The 19,468-nt window shown below is 49.1% G+C and overlaps 1 protein-coding gene across 2 annotated transcripts in view; it reads left to right on the forward strand.

Annotated features, from left to right (window-relative positions):
- The window catches only part of ST6GAL2 (ST6 beta-galactoside alpha-2,6-sialyltransferase 2), a 59,115-nt gene that overhangs the window by 23,141 nt on the left and 16,506 nt on the right, over positions 1 to 19,468 (forward strand). For both annotated transcript variants that reach the window (XM_061432548.1, XM_061432547.1), the window contains exons 2-5: positions 4,695 to 5,601; positions 12,118 to 12,215; positions 13,824 to 13,925; positions 18,255 to 18,429. In XM_061432548.1, the coding sequence (XP_061288532.1) occupies positions 4,743 to 5,601; positions 12,118 to 12,215; positions 13,824 to 13,925; positions 18,255 to 18,429 (1,234 nt within the window). In that variant the 5' untranslated portion in view covers positions 4,695 to 4,742. The remainder of the gene's footprint in view (positions 1 to 4,694; positions 5,602 to 12,117; positions 12,216 to 13,823; positions 13,926 to 18,254; positions 18,430 to 19,468) is intronic.

Here is a 19,468-nt window from a genome sequence, read left to right on the forward strand (position 1 = left end):
GTTACGTTTCCTAGAAGCTTGGCTACAAAGGCGACAGAAAGTAGGCAAAAGGTGAGAACGAAGAAAATTGGTTGAAATAGGCAGAGAGCACCCAATTGGAACTTATGCCCTAGCACGGCCAGGTGCTGATGTTGGAATCCTAAAAGGAAAAGAGAGAAATCCACACAGCACAGGCCATGCTTCTCACCTGGCCAGCAGGACCTCAACAGCCTCAGTCAAAGACACCATCCCAGAAAAGGCTGCATGTGCTCCATCAAGGAGCCCCTTTTCATCACCGCCTGGGGACCGATGATTTGTATGATGAGCCTCTATTTGTATGTCCCTGGCGCCATTCATGTCCCCCTGCTGCTGATGAAATAGATCAGTGAGTTACAGACACTATCCATTTGAGCTGTATCATCATAGCATTTCAGGTATACTATACTAACAGGAGAAAAATGTTTTTTCTATCATTTATCCAACATTTCTTCCTATTAGGCCATGTGCTCAGTTACTCGGTCATGTCTAAGTCTTTGAGACCCCTGTGGACTATAGCCCACCAGGCTTCTCTGTCCATGGGTTTCTCCAGGCAGGAATATTGGGGTGGGTTGCCATTTTCTATTCCATTTTCTATTCGACCCCTGACCCAGGGGGTCGAACCCACATCTCCTGCATTGGCAGGCAGACTGTTTACCACTGAGCCACCTGGGAAACCCTATTAGGCTGTATGGTTATTTTAAGGCAAAAACTGATCCAGGCTCTGACTCTGACAGCATCCTCCACCTCTATGTCCTGGATCTTTGCAAAAGTACCAATAACTGGGACCATGACACATGTAGTGATTTCTGCAGCCTGTTGCTGGCAGAGGATCTGCACCTCCTTGAGATTTCATCATTTTGGAGGACGTTTCCTTAACTGGCAGCAGAGATTTGCAGTGACAGAGGCTGCAGGCACAGCTGCAGTTTATTAACAGCTGAAGCCTCACCCAGAGCGGAGGCAGCGAACCCATGCCTTCAGGTTATTACCAAGCATCAGGCGCGGAAGTCTCACCTGATGAGAAGTCATCCTGTACCTTGGGATGATGTTCGTTTCTCCACGTCCGAGGCCTCACAGACCTGCCCTTCCACCTCCCAGAGACCTGTGGAGGGAACCCCACATCTCCCAGGGTCCTGGCCCCTTGCAGCTCCGTCCGTCCTGTAGGGCTTCTCCTTTCCTCCTCTCGAGTCCCGAGACATCCTCTCATCACATCCCTCCCTTTCACATCTCTCACCTCCCCATGAGGGAAAGGGTTTCTCGAGTCTTCTGCTGGGAGTCAGGCATATCCATATAAAGCAGGCTGTGCATGTGATGCCCTGAGTGTGCCGTGGGATGTGGCAGGTCCCCTGCCAGCTCAGTTCCCATGGCCTCCTGACCCTGCTGAATGGAGGCAGCTGGGTGTTGTGCTGGCCCCCAGCTCCTCCTCAGGAAGTCAAGGCTTTGCCAACCCCAGCCCTGTGCACACCCCTCACTTTGACTCTGAAGCGAATGCTGAAATAAGAAGCCTCTGTTTCCTATTCTTTAGTGACCTGCCAGGATTAGCTCAAAGCTATTCCCAGTGCAGCCAGCAGTAATGAGGATTTCCAGCCAGGAGCAGAAAGACTACCTTTTAAATTAGCTACTACTGCCTTACTGCAGTACAAAGAATTGGTCTTTGTCCCAGGTCTAGAAATGGAGCTTCTAAAACCGTTGGAATCTCCTGAGTTATAAGAGGGTCTTTGTTGTGCTAAAGAGGTCAGTCTTGGTGAACCTTCCAGGATGGGGGCAATCACCAGAAAGACCAATCCAGTGATGAGATGGTGGGGGTTTTGGGCCAGCCTGACCTCTGGAGGTGGGAAGGCAACTGGAGTTTGAATTCAGTCACATGGCCAAGTATTCAGTCAGTGATGTCCACCTAGTGAAACCCCAACTAAACTCGGGTCAGGGCTCAGTGGAGCTTTGTGATTGGTCAACACATTCATGTCGCTCATGTGACATTCCTAGACCCCAGGTATAGAGAGCCTGGAACCTCTGCCCTTGGGACTACCCCCACCCACCCCTCAAACTCTGTGTATCCCTTTCCCAGAGACTGTGATCACTGGTGTGTATTAATATTAGTGCTTTCCTGAGTTCTGCCAGTCTCTTTAGCAAATCTTCAAACTTAAGGGAGCCCCCAGATCAGTAGCCAAACTGCCAGAAGTGCAGGTGGCCTGGGGAGCCCACTCCAGGCTGGTGTCTGAAGTGGGGCCATTGTGTGGGACTGAGTCTTTTCCCCGTGGGGGCCCTGCTAGCTGCGGTGGTTGGTGTCAGAGCAATGCGGCATGGTGCTCAGCTGGAGGAAACACAGAATAACTGTTATTAAGGGTAATTTTGTGATTGCTAATAGAAATGTTGAGATCCTGGAAACAGCTTTTCGATCATCAGTCTGGGGCATCACAGTTTGAAGCGTGGGCTCCTGAGTGGACAGGTTTGGGAAGATCATTTAGCAGTTTCTGCTCAGTGTGGTCCCCAGGCAGTGTCTGTCTGGGGACGCTGCTCGTTGGCTGTCCCTCAAGAGTTATGGACAGAACTTGGTGGTGAGCCCTGAGAAGCTTTTCCAGTACCAGGACATTGCCGAGACGGTCAGGAATGGAAATGTGTATTCAGAGTCCCACAGTTTGGCGTATTTAGAATAGACAGCCTCATCTGGTACCATCAGATGGAGTCAGAACTTAGCATTAAAAGTGTAAGCAGGTGGCTTTTTTGGTGCTGTCTACTGCGTGCTATCTCTGTGGCTTTGGGCAAGTTACTTAACCTCTCTGGGCTTCAACCCCCTCCTCCATAAAATGGACACAGCAGTGTTTCCTACTTACTAGGCACTGTGCTAAGTCGTTTCAGTCATGTCCAACTCTGTGCAACCCCATGGACTGTAGCCCCCCAGCCTCTTCTGTCCATGGAATTTTCCAGGCAAGAATACTGGAGTGGGCTGCCATTTCCTCCTCCAGGGGCTCTTCCCAACCCAGGGATTGAACCTGCATCTCTTATGTCTCCTTCATTGGCAGGTGGATTCTTTACCACTAGCGCCACCTGGGAAGCCTGACCAGGTGCTGGGAAGACCAAATAAGATAACGAAGGAAGCATGTTAAATGAGCACAGAGTCTGACAGAGAGCAAGTTAACTGCTGGCACTATTTCTTGTACATTTGTTCGCTGGCATGAGTGTGTCTGGCTTGGTGAGACCATGCTCTGTGTGTGGGTTTGATGTATGGCTGCGAAGGAAATCTACAGCCTTGCTTTGATGTGTCAAGCAGACAGCAGCTTTTAAGAAGCCACAACTTAAAAAACACTTCAGTGAATGTTGCTCTTCACATAATCCCTCTGAGAAGCTGGACTTGTCTCAAGGGTGCATGACTGTTGAGGAATCTGGGGAACTTCTCATCTGGCTTTTCTAGCAGAGCCTGTTCCAATGATCGTTTCTGATGTAATGAATCAGCTCCAGACCTGTGGCTCAGAAGAGCAACCTCTATCACTTTAAACCAGTGTCTTTATCATACCTGGTTCTGAGGGTTAACTGGCTCCACTGGGTTCCCGCTTGGGGTCTTACATGCAGCTGCCGCCAGAGGCTGGACAGAACTGGAATCATCTGAACGTTCCACTGGGCTGGAGTCCAGGATGGTAGTGGGCTGGGACAACTGGACACCCAGGGCTCAGCTGGGCATCTCTCAGTCCGTGGAGAGATGTCTGCTTCTGCTGGTGACTACTTCCTCCCTCGTGAGCATTTTAAAGGCAGGACATGGAAGCTGCTGGACCTGAGCCTGGTAACTGGTCAGAGCACTCCCCCTGCTCAAATGGGAGAGACCCAGACCCACCTCTCCATGGGAAGAGAGCGAAGGACCCATGTCCATCTGTAATCAGCTACAGGGCCATAAGGCGTGTGGGTTTCTCACCCTAGCACATCATTTTTTCCACAAGAGACTCTGTGTAGCTTCCTCAGGTGACCACACTGACCTAGGGATCACCCACTTGGTTTCAGTTCTTATCTAAGTAAACCCCTTGCCCTCGCATGAAAACCTCATCTGCTCCCATCTCCTCATCTGCTCCCTTATTTAAAATTTCGACATTTGTCCATCTTACTCTATCAGAGGCTGGTGGTGAGGGTGAACATCTGGGGGTGTTTTGAGGTCCACAGACACCCTAACATAACCTTCCCCTGCAGCCTCAGTGGCTGGGTCATCACTTACTAGGGACCATCGGGGCACTGTGGGGAAGCTTCCCTTAGAAGCGCTTGGCCCTTTGTTGTACAGGATCTGAGCTCTGAGCCAGTGTTCTGACGAGAGAGGGCGACCCGGACTGAGCCCTGCTGCCAGCTTCACTAAACTGAAATCTGGAACCAGCTGTGGGGAGGGGTCGGGGAAGGGGGGCAGCGGGGAGAATTAAGCAGTCGTGGTGGTGGGCAGGCAGACACATCACCAACCAAGGTGCCTTGGGTAGTTCTCCATGGTACACCGAGCTCACCTCCCTTCTCCCAAGACCCTGGGTTGAGGGGATGGGACTTCTTGTTCTGTAGGCATTCAGAGTAGGGGCGTATGAGCGCTGAATTTAGCCGGAGCTCCAGGCCATCCTGGTTTCTGATACTCCTTCCAACCGCCCCAAGAGACCCTCTAGGATGGACTGTCCCCAGCGCTTTCGTGCGTGGCTCACTGTGACACCCTCTGTTTTCAGGTCCAGGTCGCCATCTCAGGACACAGGCGCTGACCCCGTGGACCTGCCATGAAACCGCACCTGAAGCAATGGAGACAAGGAATGCTCTGCGGGGTGTTTGCATGGGGGCTCTTCTTTGTGGTGATCTTCCTCTACTTCACCGACAGCAGCCCAGCCAAGCCCGCGCCCAGCTCCTTCTCCTTTCTGGAGACCCGGAGGCTGCTGCCCGCACAAGGGAGGCAGCGGGCCATTATGGGGGCCTCAGAGGGCCTGCCCGAGGGCGCGGACTTGCGGCGGGGGTCTCCCCGGGGACTCCCATCTGGCCCCCTGCGGACATGGGCCGGAGATGGCTTTGAACGTGAACAAGAGTTTCTTTCGGTCCAGACAGGGAGAACGTCCCTAAGCGCTTTTGCCCCGGAGGACTCCGCTCCGGGCACGTCGGGGCGCCTCTTCCCTGGGGACCCAGGCCCGGAGGGGGCTCGGCCGCCACGCACAGCCCCCGGACGGCGGGCAAAGCGAGGGCCACGGAGGCAAAGCCTGAGCGCGCGGGGCGAGGACGGGGAGCGGCTGTACTCGTCCATGTCCCGGGCCCTGCTGCGACGGCTCTGGAAGGGCGATGCGTCGGCGCGCATGTTGCACCCGCGTCTGCAGAAGGCCATGGGTGCCTACCTGCGCGCCAACAAGCACGGCGTGCGCTTCCGGGGGCGCCGCGCATCCGGGCGGAGCCGCACCGAGCTGCTGTGCGCGTTGCGGGGCCGCGTGCAGGTGCGCACCCTGGACGGCACTGAGCCGCCCTTCTCGGCACTCGGCTGGCGCGCACTGGTCCCTCCGGTGCCACTCAGCCGGCTGCTCCCGCGCAGGCTCCGGACCTGCGCCGTGGTCACGTCGGCAGGCGCCATCCTCAACTCATCTCTGGGCGAGGAGATAGGTGGGTCCCCGAGGCCACCCGACCCCTACCCCCAGGGCGGCCAGTCTGACACTGTGTTTCTGGAGAGTCTTGGGTCTTCTTTCCCTGGGACCGAATGAACCCCGGTGGATCCAGCAGAGGTCTCCTTTTATTGTTATTTATTCGCTAAGTCATATCCGACTCTTTCCGACCCCATGGACTGCAGGCCACCAGGCTCCTCTGTCCCCAAGCAGATTCCCCAAGCAAGAATACTGGAATAGGTATTCTTCCTGGAATACTGGAATACTGGAATGGGTAGTCATTCCCTTCTCCAGGGATCGAACTGCATCTCCTGTGTCTCCTGCATTGCTGTAGAGAGAAAGGTTAATTTTAAGGCCTCCTCCCCGCCCTTATGGGGACTGGGAAACCTGAAGGCCACTGGACAGGCAGGTAGGCTGTCTGGAAATACATGTAAGGGTTGTTGTTGCAGCCTGGAGCCCCAGATTTGTGGGGCATGCTGGCAGCAGGCAAGTGAGGAGGGTGCCCACATCTAGATGCAGAGTCCCTTCTCAAGAAACTGCAGTCTAGTTTCAGGCCCTCGACACCCTTGTGACCAGCCCAGCCAGCTGCAGCACCGGTGATCCGGTAGCTCCTCCACTCCTTAGGCAGACACGTGGCCCCTCCTCTGGGCAGGTTTCTGTACTAGGTGCTAAGAAATCAAGTGCCTACTGGACGCAGCCTTGGCCTCGAGGCCAGATGTAAAACCACGCCCCTGTAGCTCCTCACGGTGGACGGTGTTAGCTCAGCCCCCCTGGACGCAATCTGCAGGGGTCACTGCCCACTGGACAGAAAGGAGTCATTGCCATCTCTGGGGCCGGGGCATTTTCCATGTCCTCTAGGAGTGGCTGATGCCCCATCACCAGGCTGCACAGCCCAGACCTACTCCCACAGGGTCTCGGCAATGAGGCTGAATCTGAAATTTTTAACAAGTTGAAAAAAAACAAAGCTCAAGCCTGAGCTTGCAGCCTGGAGTCCCAGTGTCCCCGTGCTGACATTAAGCAGGCTCATAATCACGTTGTCCGAGTGTCACAGAAACTTGCGGCCAAAGCTGAGCAGAGCGGCTGCTTCCAATTAGGAGGGAGCTCTGGCTCAGGGGCCCCTGGGGTGAAGTAAAGCCACACTTGCCTCTGGTTCCCAGGACATGATTAATCACGGAAGGAGGAATTTAACCAGCATGCTTTAAAGCAGGCGCCGACTTGCTCTTGGTTTTTTTTATTTTTGCTTTGTTTTAAGCCCCACTGCCTCCTACCTGTGTGTTTGCATTGCTTTCATCCATCAGGCAGAATTCCCTCACTCTTTATTCGGCCGTAAATATCCCCAACCAGAGTCTTGTAAATTCTCTTCTATTTGACCAGAGTCTTATAAATTCTTTTCTGTTCAGAATTCAGAAGAGAGTGTGAATGGCCCTGGGAATTCCATGTTTCTGGGGAACACGATGTGTCAGTTATATCTTTCTTAGTTTCTGGCAACCAGATTTAATTGACAGCATCTGCGCTCACACAAAGGTTCATGTTTAGAATCGTAGACAGGTACATGAAGAACCAACACTTGGAAATTTTTTAAAATTCTCTATTGTTTTGCTTCATTTCCTTTGAATCCAGTTTTGTATCTGCCTTTTTAAGAGTATATAATATAGCACAATTCCATTGGTAAAGACAAGAAAGAAGCCTTTCATTTTCATAAGCTGGCATCTCAGCATCGGCCCTCGTGATGCCAGGTGCTGACATGAACTGAATGTACACACACTTATAAATACACAGTTGTTAGCACCTCTCTTGATGAGAACAAAGTCACAGAGCCAGTTTCTTCAGGAAGCTTGGAATTGGGCATGCTGTGTGTTAGTGGCTCAGTAGTGTCTGACTCTCTGCAACCCGTGGACTGTAGCCCACCAGGCTTCCTTGTCCATGGATTTCGCCAGGCAGGAATATAAGAGTGGATAACCGTTCTCTTCTCCAGGGGAGCTTCCTGACGCAGGGATTGAACCCGCGTCTCCCTCATTGCAGGCAGATTCTCTACCATCTGAGCCACCAATAGCGCATGCTGTACTGTTTAACTAAACTCATCTTAACCCCTAAGCATCTATTGTACTTGTGAATTGGCTAAGTGAAGATCAGAAGACTTGCAGGAGGTTCTGGTCTTATGAGGGCAGAGCTAGAAAATCTCCCCGGGCCCCCTCCCCAAGGGAACCAGGGATGCCCCGGGGTTGCCTCAGCAGCTCCCTCTTCTGGCTGCTGCGGTGCCACAGTGTTTCCCCAATTCCGTTGCACTGAGGCATACCTTGTCATTGTTTTTGAGAACAGTGCAGCAGCTGTAAACACCTCCACTTTGAATATGTTACTGAAAAGCAAAGTGAACTGTTTTGGAAACATGGAACACTCATTGCTAGAGTCATGAGATGATCTTTTTTCACCTGTTCTGTAAATAATAATTATTTGTGAGCTCACTAGCAGCCATCCTGGGGAAGCACGCTCTAGACAAGACACGTCTGCCCTAAACTAACAGGCATCGCCTGGAATGCGAGATCAAGTCTGTTCCTTGAAACTCAGATTCCGGCCAGCATGTGGGAAATGGGAGGATGGAGAGAAGTCTTGCAGGGAGGGGACGTCTTCCTGGGTGAACTTGGAATTTGGCATCCTGTTACCATTGCTTTAAAAAGCAAGAGAGCAGGTCATATAGTCATTCAACAACCATGGTCCCAAACTCTTCACCAGCCACTGTGCTCACCACTAGTGATGGAAAGATGGATGAGGCCCAGCCCTAACCTCAAATCTTCTGCTGTCTGGTGGGAAAGACAGACTATAAAGAGACACTTCACAATTAGAAGGACAGAGAGACACGTAGACAGACAGGGAAGAGATGAACTTGGAATCTGGCCACCCCTCGAGGGCTGATGTCTGAGGCCAGCTGAGCAGGTGGACGAGAAAAACAGTTCAGTGTGTGGGTGATGAGGGAGAGCACAAGAGGCTGGGGGTGGAGAGCCAACAGATAAGCTGGACTAGTGGCAAGTCAGCCCCATGCTCTCATATGTCATTCTCCAGAAGTTAGACTTCACATAATGATCATAATAGTAGGTACCACGTATAGTTGGGTGGCATCATCGGGCTTAATGGATATGAGTCTGAGCAAACTCCGAGAGATAGTGAAGGACAGGGAAGCCTGGAGAGCTGCAGTCCATGGGGCCACAAAGAGTTGGACACGACTTAGTGACTGAACAACAGCAATGTGTAGGGTCTTCCCTGTTACTGCAGGGAAGTTCCCATCCTCCATGCTTTTATGTGTTAACCAGCCTTGTGATGCCAAGTGACAGACAAGATTATTCCCATTTTGTAGATAAAGGAAACTGATGCACCTAGAGACACAGAGGATGGAGCCAGGTTTGAACTCCAGTCTGGGTCTCAGAAACTCCAACTCCATCCCTGGCTTCCTGGTGCAAAGCTCTGAAATCTTAAAGCGGAGAAGTGATGGATCAGGGTCTCATTAGGGAAAGATTGCTCCAGAGCCAAGATTGGAGCAAGCACATTGTGAAAGTCACAATGAGGTGAGAAAGACCTGAGTGGCAGGTTTGGGAGGAAGAAGAACTGTCTCTGGCAGGCTGTTCCCCGGAGACTGGGGCGTGGGCTCCCTCTACAGATTCCTGCCCTCAGGAAGGGTTGGGGGCTCTGGGAATGCAGCGACCGGGGCTGGGTCTGGATTTCATGCTGCTGTGCCTTCTGGCCGGCCACTCCCTGCAGGGTTTTCATCTTCCTCAGTGATGTGCTGAGCCTGGCTCTGTTCTCAAGGTCAACGTGAAGTGGCTCTTGCCTGGAAATGTGTCCTCCAGACATGACTGACTCTATGTTCTCTTCTCCTGTCTCCTGTCTGATCCGTTCCTCTCCCTCTAAATGTGAATGGACAGTTCAGTTTTTAAGGCGATTATCTGGGAGAGGCACAGCCAGGCAAGATCTGCCTGATGGACTCTGCTCGTCCTCTGCACACTCCCCCTCCCATCCTGGTCCCTTCTGCTCCCTGACAGCTGGAGGAGGTTCAGTCTCTGTCCCTGTCTCTCTATGTCCTCCACAAAATTGACCTCTTAACTCTTCAAACTCATACCACTTCCAGAAGAGTGAAGCTAGATTGCGTTTCTGTGCCCTGTGCCTTGTCAAGTCCTTCTGAGGCTTAAAACACACCTCAGTGTAGAACAGGGTTTCCCTGGTGGTTTAGATGGTAAAGAATCCACCTACAGTACAAGAGACCAGAGTTTGATCTCTGGGTTGGGAAAAATCCCCTGGAGAAGGAAATGGCTACCCACTCCAGTATTCTTGCCTGGAGAATCCCATGGACAGAGAAGCCTGGTGGGTTACAGTCCATAGGGTTGCAAAGAGTCAGACATGACTGAGCAACTAACACTTTCAGTGTAGAACACCAGCTTTTAAAACCTGGGGCATTTGCTGCAGTGATCGATTAATTTGAAGTTTCTACATAATCAATTAGAAATGCACCCACTGCCTGGCCTCCTCCATTTGTTCACCTTACCTCTAGATGGAGGCTGTGTTGAGGGGGCTTGGATTAGAGAGAGAACTGGTCCAGGAGTGCTAGCATCCTACCTCTGGCCCTGGTGCCCACCCTGATTACCTCTCAGTGCCTGGAGGCCACCCCACTTTTGCCCCAGGTCAGCAGTTCATAGAGTGTGTGACCTTGCACTTGGAGTCCCCGAGACCCTTTCAGGGGTTCACAAGGTGAGAACTATTTCCATTACAGCACTCACAGGTCCTTTTGGCTGTTGGCAGTTGAATAGGATGATGCAGGAGCAGCAGTGGATAAAACAGATCAAAGCAGTGGTACCCAATGTTACTAGCCTTCATGGAATGCTTTGCTGCCAAGCTTAACAGTAACAGGAAAGGGTGCCAGTTCCAAATATGGATGCCCTTGATGAAGCAGTAAAAATGATTGGTTTTATTATATTTCAGTCTTTGAAGTACATGTGTTTTTAAGACCAAATGGGAAATAACAATGAAAGCATTTCTGCAAACCAGCCCCCAGTAGAAAAGCACTCTTGTGATTGAGCTGTGAGTGGAACGAGCCCTTTTTTATCACGAAACACAGTTATACTTGGGACAGACGACTGATAGACAGATATACTTAATTTAGACTTGGACATTTGGCAGGTATTTTCTCAAAAAGGAAGTAAGTAAGCCTGTCACTTTTAGAAACATAACCAACGGTATTCATTGCCAGTGACAAAGCTTTCAACCATGAGCTTAGAAGCTTCCCAAACTTAAAAAGTGATGGTATCCATGGTGATATATATGATATTTGATACCTTATAATGAAATACATAGATATTTGAAAGATCTGCATGACTTAATGAGCTGATAGTTTCCAAATGACCCTTATACAGTGTTACAAACTATACATGGGTGAGTCATTTTTTTTAAAACTTGAAATATAGTTGATGTACAATTTTGTGTTAGTTTCTGGTGTACATCAGAGTGATTCAGTTATACATACATATATTCTTTTTCAGAGTCATTTCCATTATAGGTTATTACAAGGTATTGAGTATGGCTCCCTGTGCTATGCAGTAGGTACTTATTGGTTATCTATTTTATATACAGTACTGTCTGTCTGTTAATCTCAAACTCCTAATGTGTCCCTTCCCTACTCATTTTCCCTTTGGTAACCATAAGCTTGTTTTCCATATCTGTGAGTCTGTTTGTGTTTTATAAATAAGTTCATTTGTCACCATTTTTTGAGATTCCGCATAAAAATATCATAGATTTGTCTTTTTCTGTCTGACTTTCTTCACCTGGTATGATCTCTCAGTCCATCCATGTTGCTGCAAATGGCATTTTTCAGTCTTTTTTATGGCTGAGTAGCGTTCCATTGTATAGATGTACCGCATCTTCTTCTGTTCATCTGTTGGTGGGCACTCAGGTTGCTTCCATGTCTTGGCTGTTGTAAATAGTGCTTCTGTGAACACTGGGGTGCGTGTGTTTCAAATTAGAGTTTTCTCTGACATATGCCCAGGAGTGAGATTGCTGGGTCATATGGTAGCTCTGGCTTTAGTTTTTTAAGGAACTTCCATACTGTTTTGAAACTGGAGAAAACCCATAGAAATTCCCTATAGCTGATTAACTGTGGTTTCAGCACTGTTTCTAGGAAACACATGAGACTCCACAGAGCAGTCTAGATACACACACACATCTTGACATTTCCTGCACACGTAAAGCATGTCCTTAAAGACTATGAATGCATACCAAGCATCTAAATATAACTTAGATGCTGTAGGACCACTTGTAATGGATTGATATGGTTTCATGTTTATTTGCCCCCAGCCAGGATCTCATTCTAAATAAACAGTATACAGAACAATGTGTGTGGAGAGGGGGGAGGAGTGTCTGAACTTTACTGGGGTCCAGTTTCAGGTATTGAAAGATTTGCTTTAAGATATTTTCCTAGATAATGCTGATTTTTATGCAGAGGCAAAAAAAGAGTCATTTTGTCACATGTGTCCCTCAGATTCCCATGATGCGGTTTTGAGGTTTAACTCTGCTCCTACACGTGGCTATGAGAAAGATGTCGGAAATAAAACCACCGTCCGCATCATTAATTCCCAGGTAAGCTGGGTAGACTTTTCATGGATGTATGTTTTACAAGTAAATAGCTTAACTGGATGAGTGAAGAGAAATCACCCAGCTTTCCATGACCATGATCTCAGGGTTTTGTAATAATAAAAAATTACTGAGAAAAAATGCAGAGACTTGGGAATTCATGTGTGCTGTGAAGAGGGGAAAAAAAGTAAATAAGATCAAAAGGAAAAATCAGAATCAAGGTAGAAATATATATAGGTAGCACACTGAGTTCTGGGAACTGTGAAAAAGGAAGTTAAACAGAATAAATCAGGGGTGGAGGGCAGAAAGGCAAAGATACAGAATTCAAGGGGCAGCAGAACACCTCAGAAATTTCACTTTGTCATTGTCATTTGAAAATTTTAAAAAGGAAGATTCTTTTCTGTATGTTCTTAAGAAGAATGTTTTCCAAAATTCGTAACAAAATTATTCTCAGAACAAACCACAACAATTTCTAGCATTTCAAACTGTATGTAAAAAATGCAGTGATGAGAAATTTATAGTGAGTTTCTTACCGAACAAAAGGTGTGCTTTCTGCATCAGGCCCTGGGCTCGCAGCCTGAGAGAGAGGTGAGAGTCAGGCCCTGCTTCCTGAATGCAGAGACGCCACTGATTGAAGATTCCTCTTCTGTCTGACAACAGCTTTTCAAAGAGGAGAAGATAAGCTCCAGCAAATTAAGACACCTGTCACTGTGAGATACACCCTAACTTCAGAAATACTAAGATGTGAAGAAGAGTGTCTTAAAACTGAGACAAATCAATGCATCATTCCCCCCTCCCCGCCCCACCACCAAACTCTAGTTTTAAAAAGGTGATGGGCAGATGAAATTGAAGGACTCACCCAGGGCCAGAGAGGGCCCCAGTCTCCAGATCTCTGGGCTCCATTTGTCCTGAGGCTGTTTGTCTCAGGGAGGCACCTGAAGATTCTGGTTCTTCTAGGTCTGCAGTTCACCCTCAATGACCTGTGAAAGCCACTGAAGAAGAGCCTTTTGGGGTAGCCGAGGAGCCAGGGGATTCAATCCAGAGCTGGTATCTTTAGATGGGTCCATTGAGGGCTCTTTTCTTAAAAAAGGAAACTGCTCCCCCCTCCTTTCTCCAGATATTTTCTAAATTTCTAGTATGTAAAGCCTGCCTCTCTCCCTCCCCTAGAAAATCTGAGGAACATTTTTGTCCAATTCCTCTTTTAAATTTTCACTTCTTGGGCTTCTGTGGTGACTCCGTGGTAAAGAATCCACCTGCCAATGCAGGAGACACAGGTTCGATCCCTGGTCCAGGAAGATCCCACATGCTGCAGAGCAACTAAGCCCGTGTGCCACAACTACTGAGCTGTGCTCTAGAGCCTGGGAACTGCAGTTACCAAGCCCAAATGCCGCAACTACTGAAGCCTGCATGCCCTAGAGCCTGTACTCTGCAACAAGAGAAGCCACTGCACTGAGAAGCCCGCACAACACAACTAGAGAAAAGCCTGCCCAACACCAAGACCCAGCACAGCCAAAAATAAATAAGATTATAAAAAACAAGTTTTCACCTTTTAAAAAATACTAATTCTGAAGACCTAAGCCCTTGCTTTGCAGTGATTTTTGTATATATTTGCAGATTCTAACCAACCCCAGCTACCACTTCATGGACAGTGCATTGTATAAAGATGTCATCTTGGTGGCCTGGGACCCAGCTCCTTATTCTGCAAATCTTAACCTGGTGAGTATTTCCTTGGTGCCCTGACCCTTGCAGGTCAGATGGTGCCTTTGACTGATACATAACAGGAAGAAGTCAGAGACTGAACTTGGACAGGCGGAATGAAACTGATCATAGGCGCTAATTAAATTCACATATGCTCATACTGTTTGACTCCCAGTTGCAGTAGCTCCATGGTGAGCATCAACCCTCTGATGATAAAGTGTTTTTGTTCTGGAGGACTTAAAAAAACAAAACGTACAACATCTAGATGCTAGGAAAGTCCTAGTCATACCGGAAATTGGACTGCTTACATGCTGAATTTTTCCATTGTAGGATGATTACATCACCTTCCCATTTTTTAAAAGTATGGGAAGTTCTTGGTGGGACAGGCTAAGCTTTGTGACTCCAGAACTCATTATTATTGAAATGGAGCCTGTCACAGGTTTTTCTTGAGTGTGCAGCTCTTTGGCTTCTGCCTCCAAACCTTCTTAATCTTATAGAATAGAGGATAAACAAGATTATTCAGTTCAGTTCAGTTACTCAGTTCTGCCTTTGTGACCCCTAGGGCACGCAGGCTTCCCTGTCCATCACCAATTCCCAGAGCCTACTCAAACTCATGTCCATCGCGTCTGTGATGCCATCCAACCATCTCATCCTCTCTTGTCCCCTTCTCCTCCTGCCTTCAATCTTTCCCAGCATCAGGGTCTTTTCCACTGAGATGGTTCTTCTCAAGAGGTGGCCAAAGTAACGGAGTTTCAGCTTCAGAATCAGTCCTTCCAATGAATATCCGGGGGAGGCGTGGGTCGGCAGTGGCCTGCTGCAGGGTCTGAGGCACTGAGTTCAGCAGTGCATGCATGGAACCTTTTGAAGGAGGTCACCATTATCTTCATTACCTCCACCATAGTTTGGCCTCAGGTCAAGCAACAGGGAGGGAACACAGCCCCACCCAGCAACAGAAAATTGGATTAAAGATTTACTGAACATGGCCCCACCCATCAGAACAAGACCCAGTTTCCCCCTCAGACTTTCTCTCCTATCAGGAAGCTTCCATAAGCCTCTTATCCTTATCCATCAGAGGGCAGACAGAATGAAAACCACAATCACAGTCAACTAACCAAACTGATCACATGGACCACAGCCTTGTCTAACAATGAAACTATGAGCCATGCTGTGTAGGGCCACCCAAGATGGACGGGTTGTGGTGGAGAGTTCTGACAAAATGTGGTCCACTGGAGAAAGGAATGGCAAACCACTTCAGTATTCTTGCCTTGAGAACCCCATGAGCAAAAGAACAATATTCTTTCCAGCCAGCAAAATATAAGGGAGTGGGCTTCCCAGGTGGCTCAGGGGTAAAGAATCCACCTGCCAACACAGAAGACATGGATTTGATCCCTAATCCCGGAAGATCCCACATGCCATGGAGCAACTAAGCCCATGCACCACAACTACTGAACTTGTGCTCTAGAGCCTGGGAGCCACAACTACTGAGCCCATGTGCTGCAGCTACTGAAGCCCAAGTGACCTAGAGCCTGTGCTCCACCACAAGAAAAGCCACCTGGATGAGAAGCCTGAGCACCACAACTAGAGAGTAGCCCCTGCTCCCAGCAACTAGAGAAAGCCTGTGCATAACAACAGAGACCCAGCACAGCCAAAAGTAAGTTGTTGTTGCTCAATCGCTAGGTCACGTCCAACTCTTTGCTACCCCATGAACTGCGGCACGCCAGGCTTCTCTGTCCTTCACCATTTCCCAGAGTTTGCTCAGACTCATTTCTATTGAGTCAGTGGTGCCATCCAACCATCTCATTCTTTGCCACACCCTTCTCCTCCTGCCCTCAGTCTTTCCCAGCATCAGGGTCTTTTCAAATGAGTTGGGTCTTTTCCAATGAGTCAGCTCTTTATTTGAAAAAATACATATATAAGAGAATTACATTCACAACCTCTGTACTTTGGAGAAGCCTGGCGTGAAAAGCCAGTCTACTTGTTCTGAAAGGGGGCTAGGAAGATGGGCTGCACTTTATCCCCATGAGCAATGCTATAAGCTGTGCCACTGGCTGTGGACTTGTTTTCCATGACCCCAGAGGATGCCAGCTTCCTCTGATGAAGATGGGAACAGATTTCAGCCCTATCGGGGGGTACCTTTCCAAAAGAGCTGCCCATGATGGACTGTCCCTCTGGAAGAAGCATTCTGTCACTGTGCATTCTGAGACAGAGGCTGGACACACACCTGGCATGACTCTAACTATTCTCACCCAGGAGTGCACATCGGCATCTCCTGAAGGCTTATCCCGCACATCTCCAAAGCCCTGTTCCCAGGAATCCGGCCGTATCCAGCCTCCACCTGTGATTTTGAGAGAGCTCTCTAATCAATTCCCACACACACCTTCTACTGAGAACCAGCATCAAGTGGGTGTTTGCACTTGTCAGCTTCCTTCCAGTCTGAGGTCTGTGGTTTTAAGTTCTGACAGCTTTCTTGCTGTTTTGGACCCATGAGAGTCTCTGGCTGTGGGCCTTGTTTCCTCCTGATTTAGAAGCTTCCCAGCTCAGGGCATGAGCTGTCTGATCAATGGACATGGGCAGTGACTGTGCCACTCTTGGGAGGCCAGGCTCTGCTTCTGCTCCATGAGGGTCTGGAGGAGGTGGCGAAGACCCTGAGCTTCTCTCTAACTGCCCCCCGGGGTTTGGGGGCCACAGTTCAAATTATTCTTCTCAAAATGTTTAAAGCCACAGACCACATTCAACCAGGGACTGTTATGTAGGATCGTAATACAAGCCCAGGCTTCCTTGGTGGCTCAGAAGATAAAAAATCTGCATGCAGTGCAGGAGACCCAAGTTTGATCCCTGGGTTGGGATGATCTGCTGGAGGAGGGGTTGGCTACCCACTCCAGGATTCTTGCCTAGAGAATCCCATGGACAGAGGAACCTGGCAGGCATGGTCCATGGCATTGCAAAGTGTCAGACACCACTGAGCAGAAACACCAGTATCTTTGCCCGAGGCGTCTATTTGAAGGGACGGTCAGCCGGATGAACCCCTCCCCATACACCTTCTCCAAACCCCACTTCTTGGTGGCACCTGAGATGCTTCTGAACACTTTTTAAAAATCAACCTTAGTGTATATGTTTTCATATAATTGTTGTTGTTCAATAGCTAAGTTGTGTGCAACTCATTGCCACCCAATGGAGTGCATGGCCGAGCTCATCTTCTGATGTCTTATCTTTTCGACTTTTCATGCCCTTCATGGGGTTCTTGAGGCAGGAATACTGGGGTAGATTGCCATTCTCTTCTCTAGTGGACGTTTTGTCAGAAGTCTCTACTATGACCCATCGGTCTTGGGTGGCCCTGCACAGCATGGCTCATAGCTTCATTGAGTTACATAAGCCCCTCCATCAAACCCCTCCATGAAGAGGTTTCATGCAATCATTTATGTGTAATCTTTGTACATGTGTGTGTTGCTGGGCAGTGGGCTGCAGTCCATGGGGTCGCTAGGAGTCGGACACAACTGAGCGACTTCACTTTCCCTTTTCACTTTCATGCATTAGAGAAGGAAATGGCAACCCACTCCAGAGTTCTTGCCTGGAGAATCCCAGGGACGGGGGAGCCTGGTGGGCTGCCATCTATGGGGTCGCACAGAGTCAAACATGACTGAAGTGACTTAGCAGCAGCAGCAGCAAATGTATACAGTCCTGTATTCAGCACCACAATGAAGGAACAGAATCTCCCCATCATTGCAGAGAGTCCTGTGTGTCACTCATTCACCTCCCAGACCTGGCCCCGGCCCCAGGCAACAGCTGACATGTTTTTGAACTAGAGATTAGATTGGGAAAGCATATTTCTGAAATACAGTGATTGAAACCATGGCCATGGGCCATCTGGCCCTGTTTTTTGTTTTTGTTTTTTCCCCCTTTTTTTTTTTTGTTTTGTTTTTCTTTACTTCTTTTTTGTTTGTTTGCCTTTGTTTTTGTAAATAAAGTTTTATTGAAACACAGCCACATATTGTACCATCTGTGGCTGCTTTCCATGTAAGTATACAGTGGAGCCCAGGAGTTGCAGCAGAGACCCCATGGCCCCAAAGCCTAACCTCTTTTACTACCTGGCCCCTTCTAGAAAAGTCTGCTGACCCTGCTCTAGCCCTTCTCCCTCCTTTTACTAAAGAATAAGCACCAGTCCCCCAGGCTGGACCTCAGCCCCTATACTCACTCACCCCTCATCCAGTGTAGAAGTGCCTACAGAAGGGGCATCCTAACCCCCCCTCCCAGTCTGGTCCTCAGCCTCTAAATACCCACAACCCCAGCACTGCCCGGTTTCCTTTTCACAGTGTGGACCTCTGCCTTGACTGTGTTTTTTTCTCTTAGTGGTACAAGAAGCCAGATTACAACCTGTTCACACCGTATGTTCAGCATCGTCAGAGAAACCCGAACCAGCCATTTTACATTCTTCACCCCAAGTTTATCTGGCAGCTTTGGGACATCATCCAGGAGAACACGAAGGAGAAGATCCAGCCCAACCCGCCGTCCTCTGGCTTTATCGGTATGTAGCTATCAGGTTGGGTGAGTAGCAGCAGGTGTAGGTTCATGCTAAATGAATGTACATCCGTGCTATACAAGAGCATCTAGAGGGTGTCTTTAGAGGGAAGATAGATTCACTAAAAAGAGTGCAAAGACTCTGTTTCAGTTTCTGCGGGCGAGTAAGAAACTACCTCAACATTCCAAGATCTGAAATGAACTGTTTCATTTTCTCTCGTGATGGAGTGTGTCAGGAAGGGCCCAGATGGGTGACCCCTTTGTTCCAGACTCATGGAGTCACTTGCGGGCATTCAGCTGCCCCATGGGGTGACCTTGCTCCCCCTGTTGGGCCCATCTGCTGGATGCCTGGGGGGTTGCAGCTCAGCTGGCCTGGTGACCATGTGCTTGTAGGTGGTGGCCTCATGGTAATTGGACTCTTGATGGAAGCTCAGGGCTCCTGGCAGGTGTTCCAGTGACAGGAAATGGAAGCAGGCTTTCTCAGGGCAGAAGCCCGAGGACACTCTGTGGGTCACAGCCGTCAGAGGCCCCCCAGACTCAAGGGGTGGAGACCTCAGGGCTGCTCAGGACCACCACCACTCGCATGCACATTGTTGATGTGGGGCCAGGTCGAGGATGGGAATTCATGGCCACTGGACCACCTCCCAGGGGTTGCAAGGTCACCAGTGGGTCTGGGCTTTGAGTAGCAGGATTCTCAGGCTGAGCACCACTCTCTCCACAGGATAGTGGACTTTATGTAACAAGGGCATCACACTTGGCCTAGTGTATTGTTTGCACTCAGGTTTTTATCCTCAAATGTGGTCTTAACCCATTTCTTTTCCCATGTTTCAGCCTCTTGCCCTGTTATTGTCTTGGTGGCACCTGAATAGGGTGATATTAAGAAAGACCTTAGCTCCCCTTGGCATATGAAAGCTGCAGTGGAAACCCAGGATAGGAATTTTGTCCATAAAACACTGTAGCAGTCTCTACCCTAGTATTAATGAATATACAACCTGCACTGGGCTGCACAGGTGATAACCATGACTAAAGGAATGTTTATGGAAGTG

The sequence above is a fragment of the Bos javanicus genome, chromosome 11 (assembly GCF_032452875.1).
Source record: "Bos javanicus breed banteng chromosome 11, ARS-OSU_banteng_1.0, whole genome shotgun sequence".
NCBI classification, from domain to species: domain Eukaryota; kingdom Metazoa; phylum Chordata; class Mammalia; order Artiodactyla; family Bovidae; genus Bos; species Bos javanicus.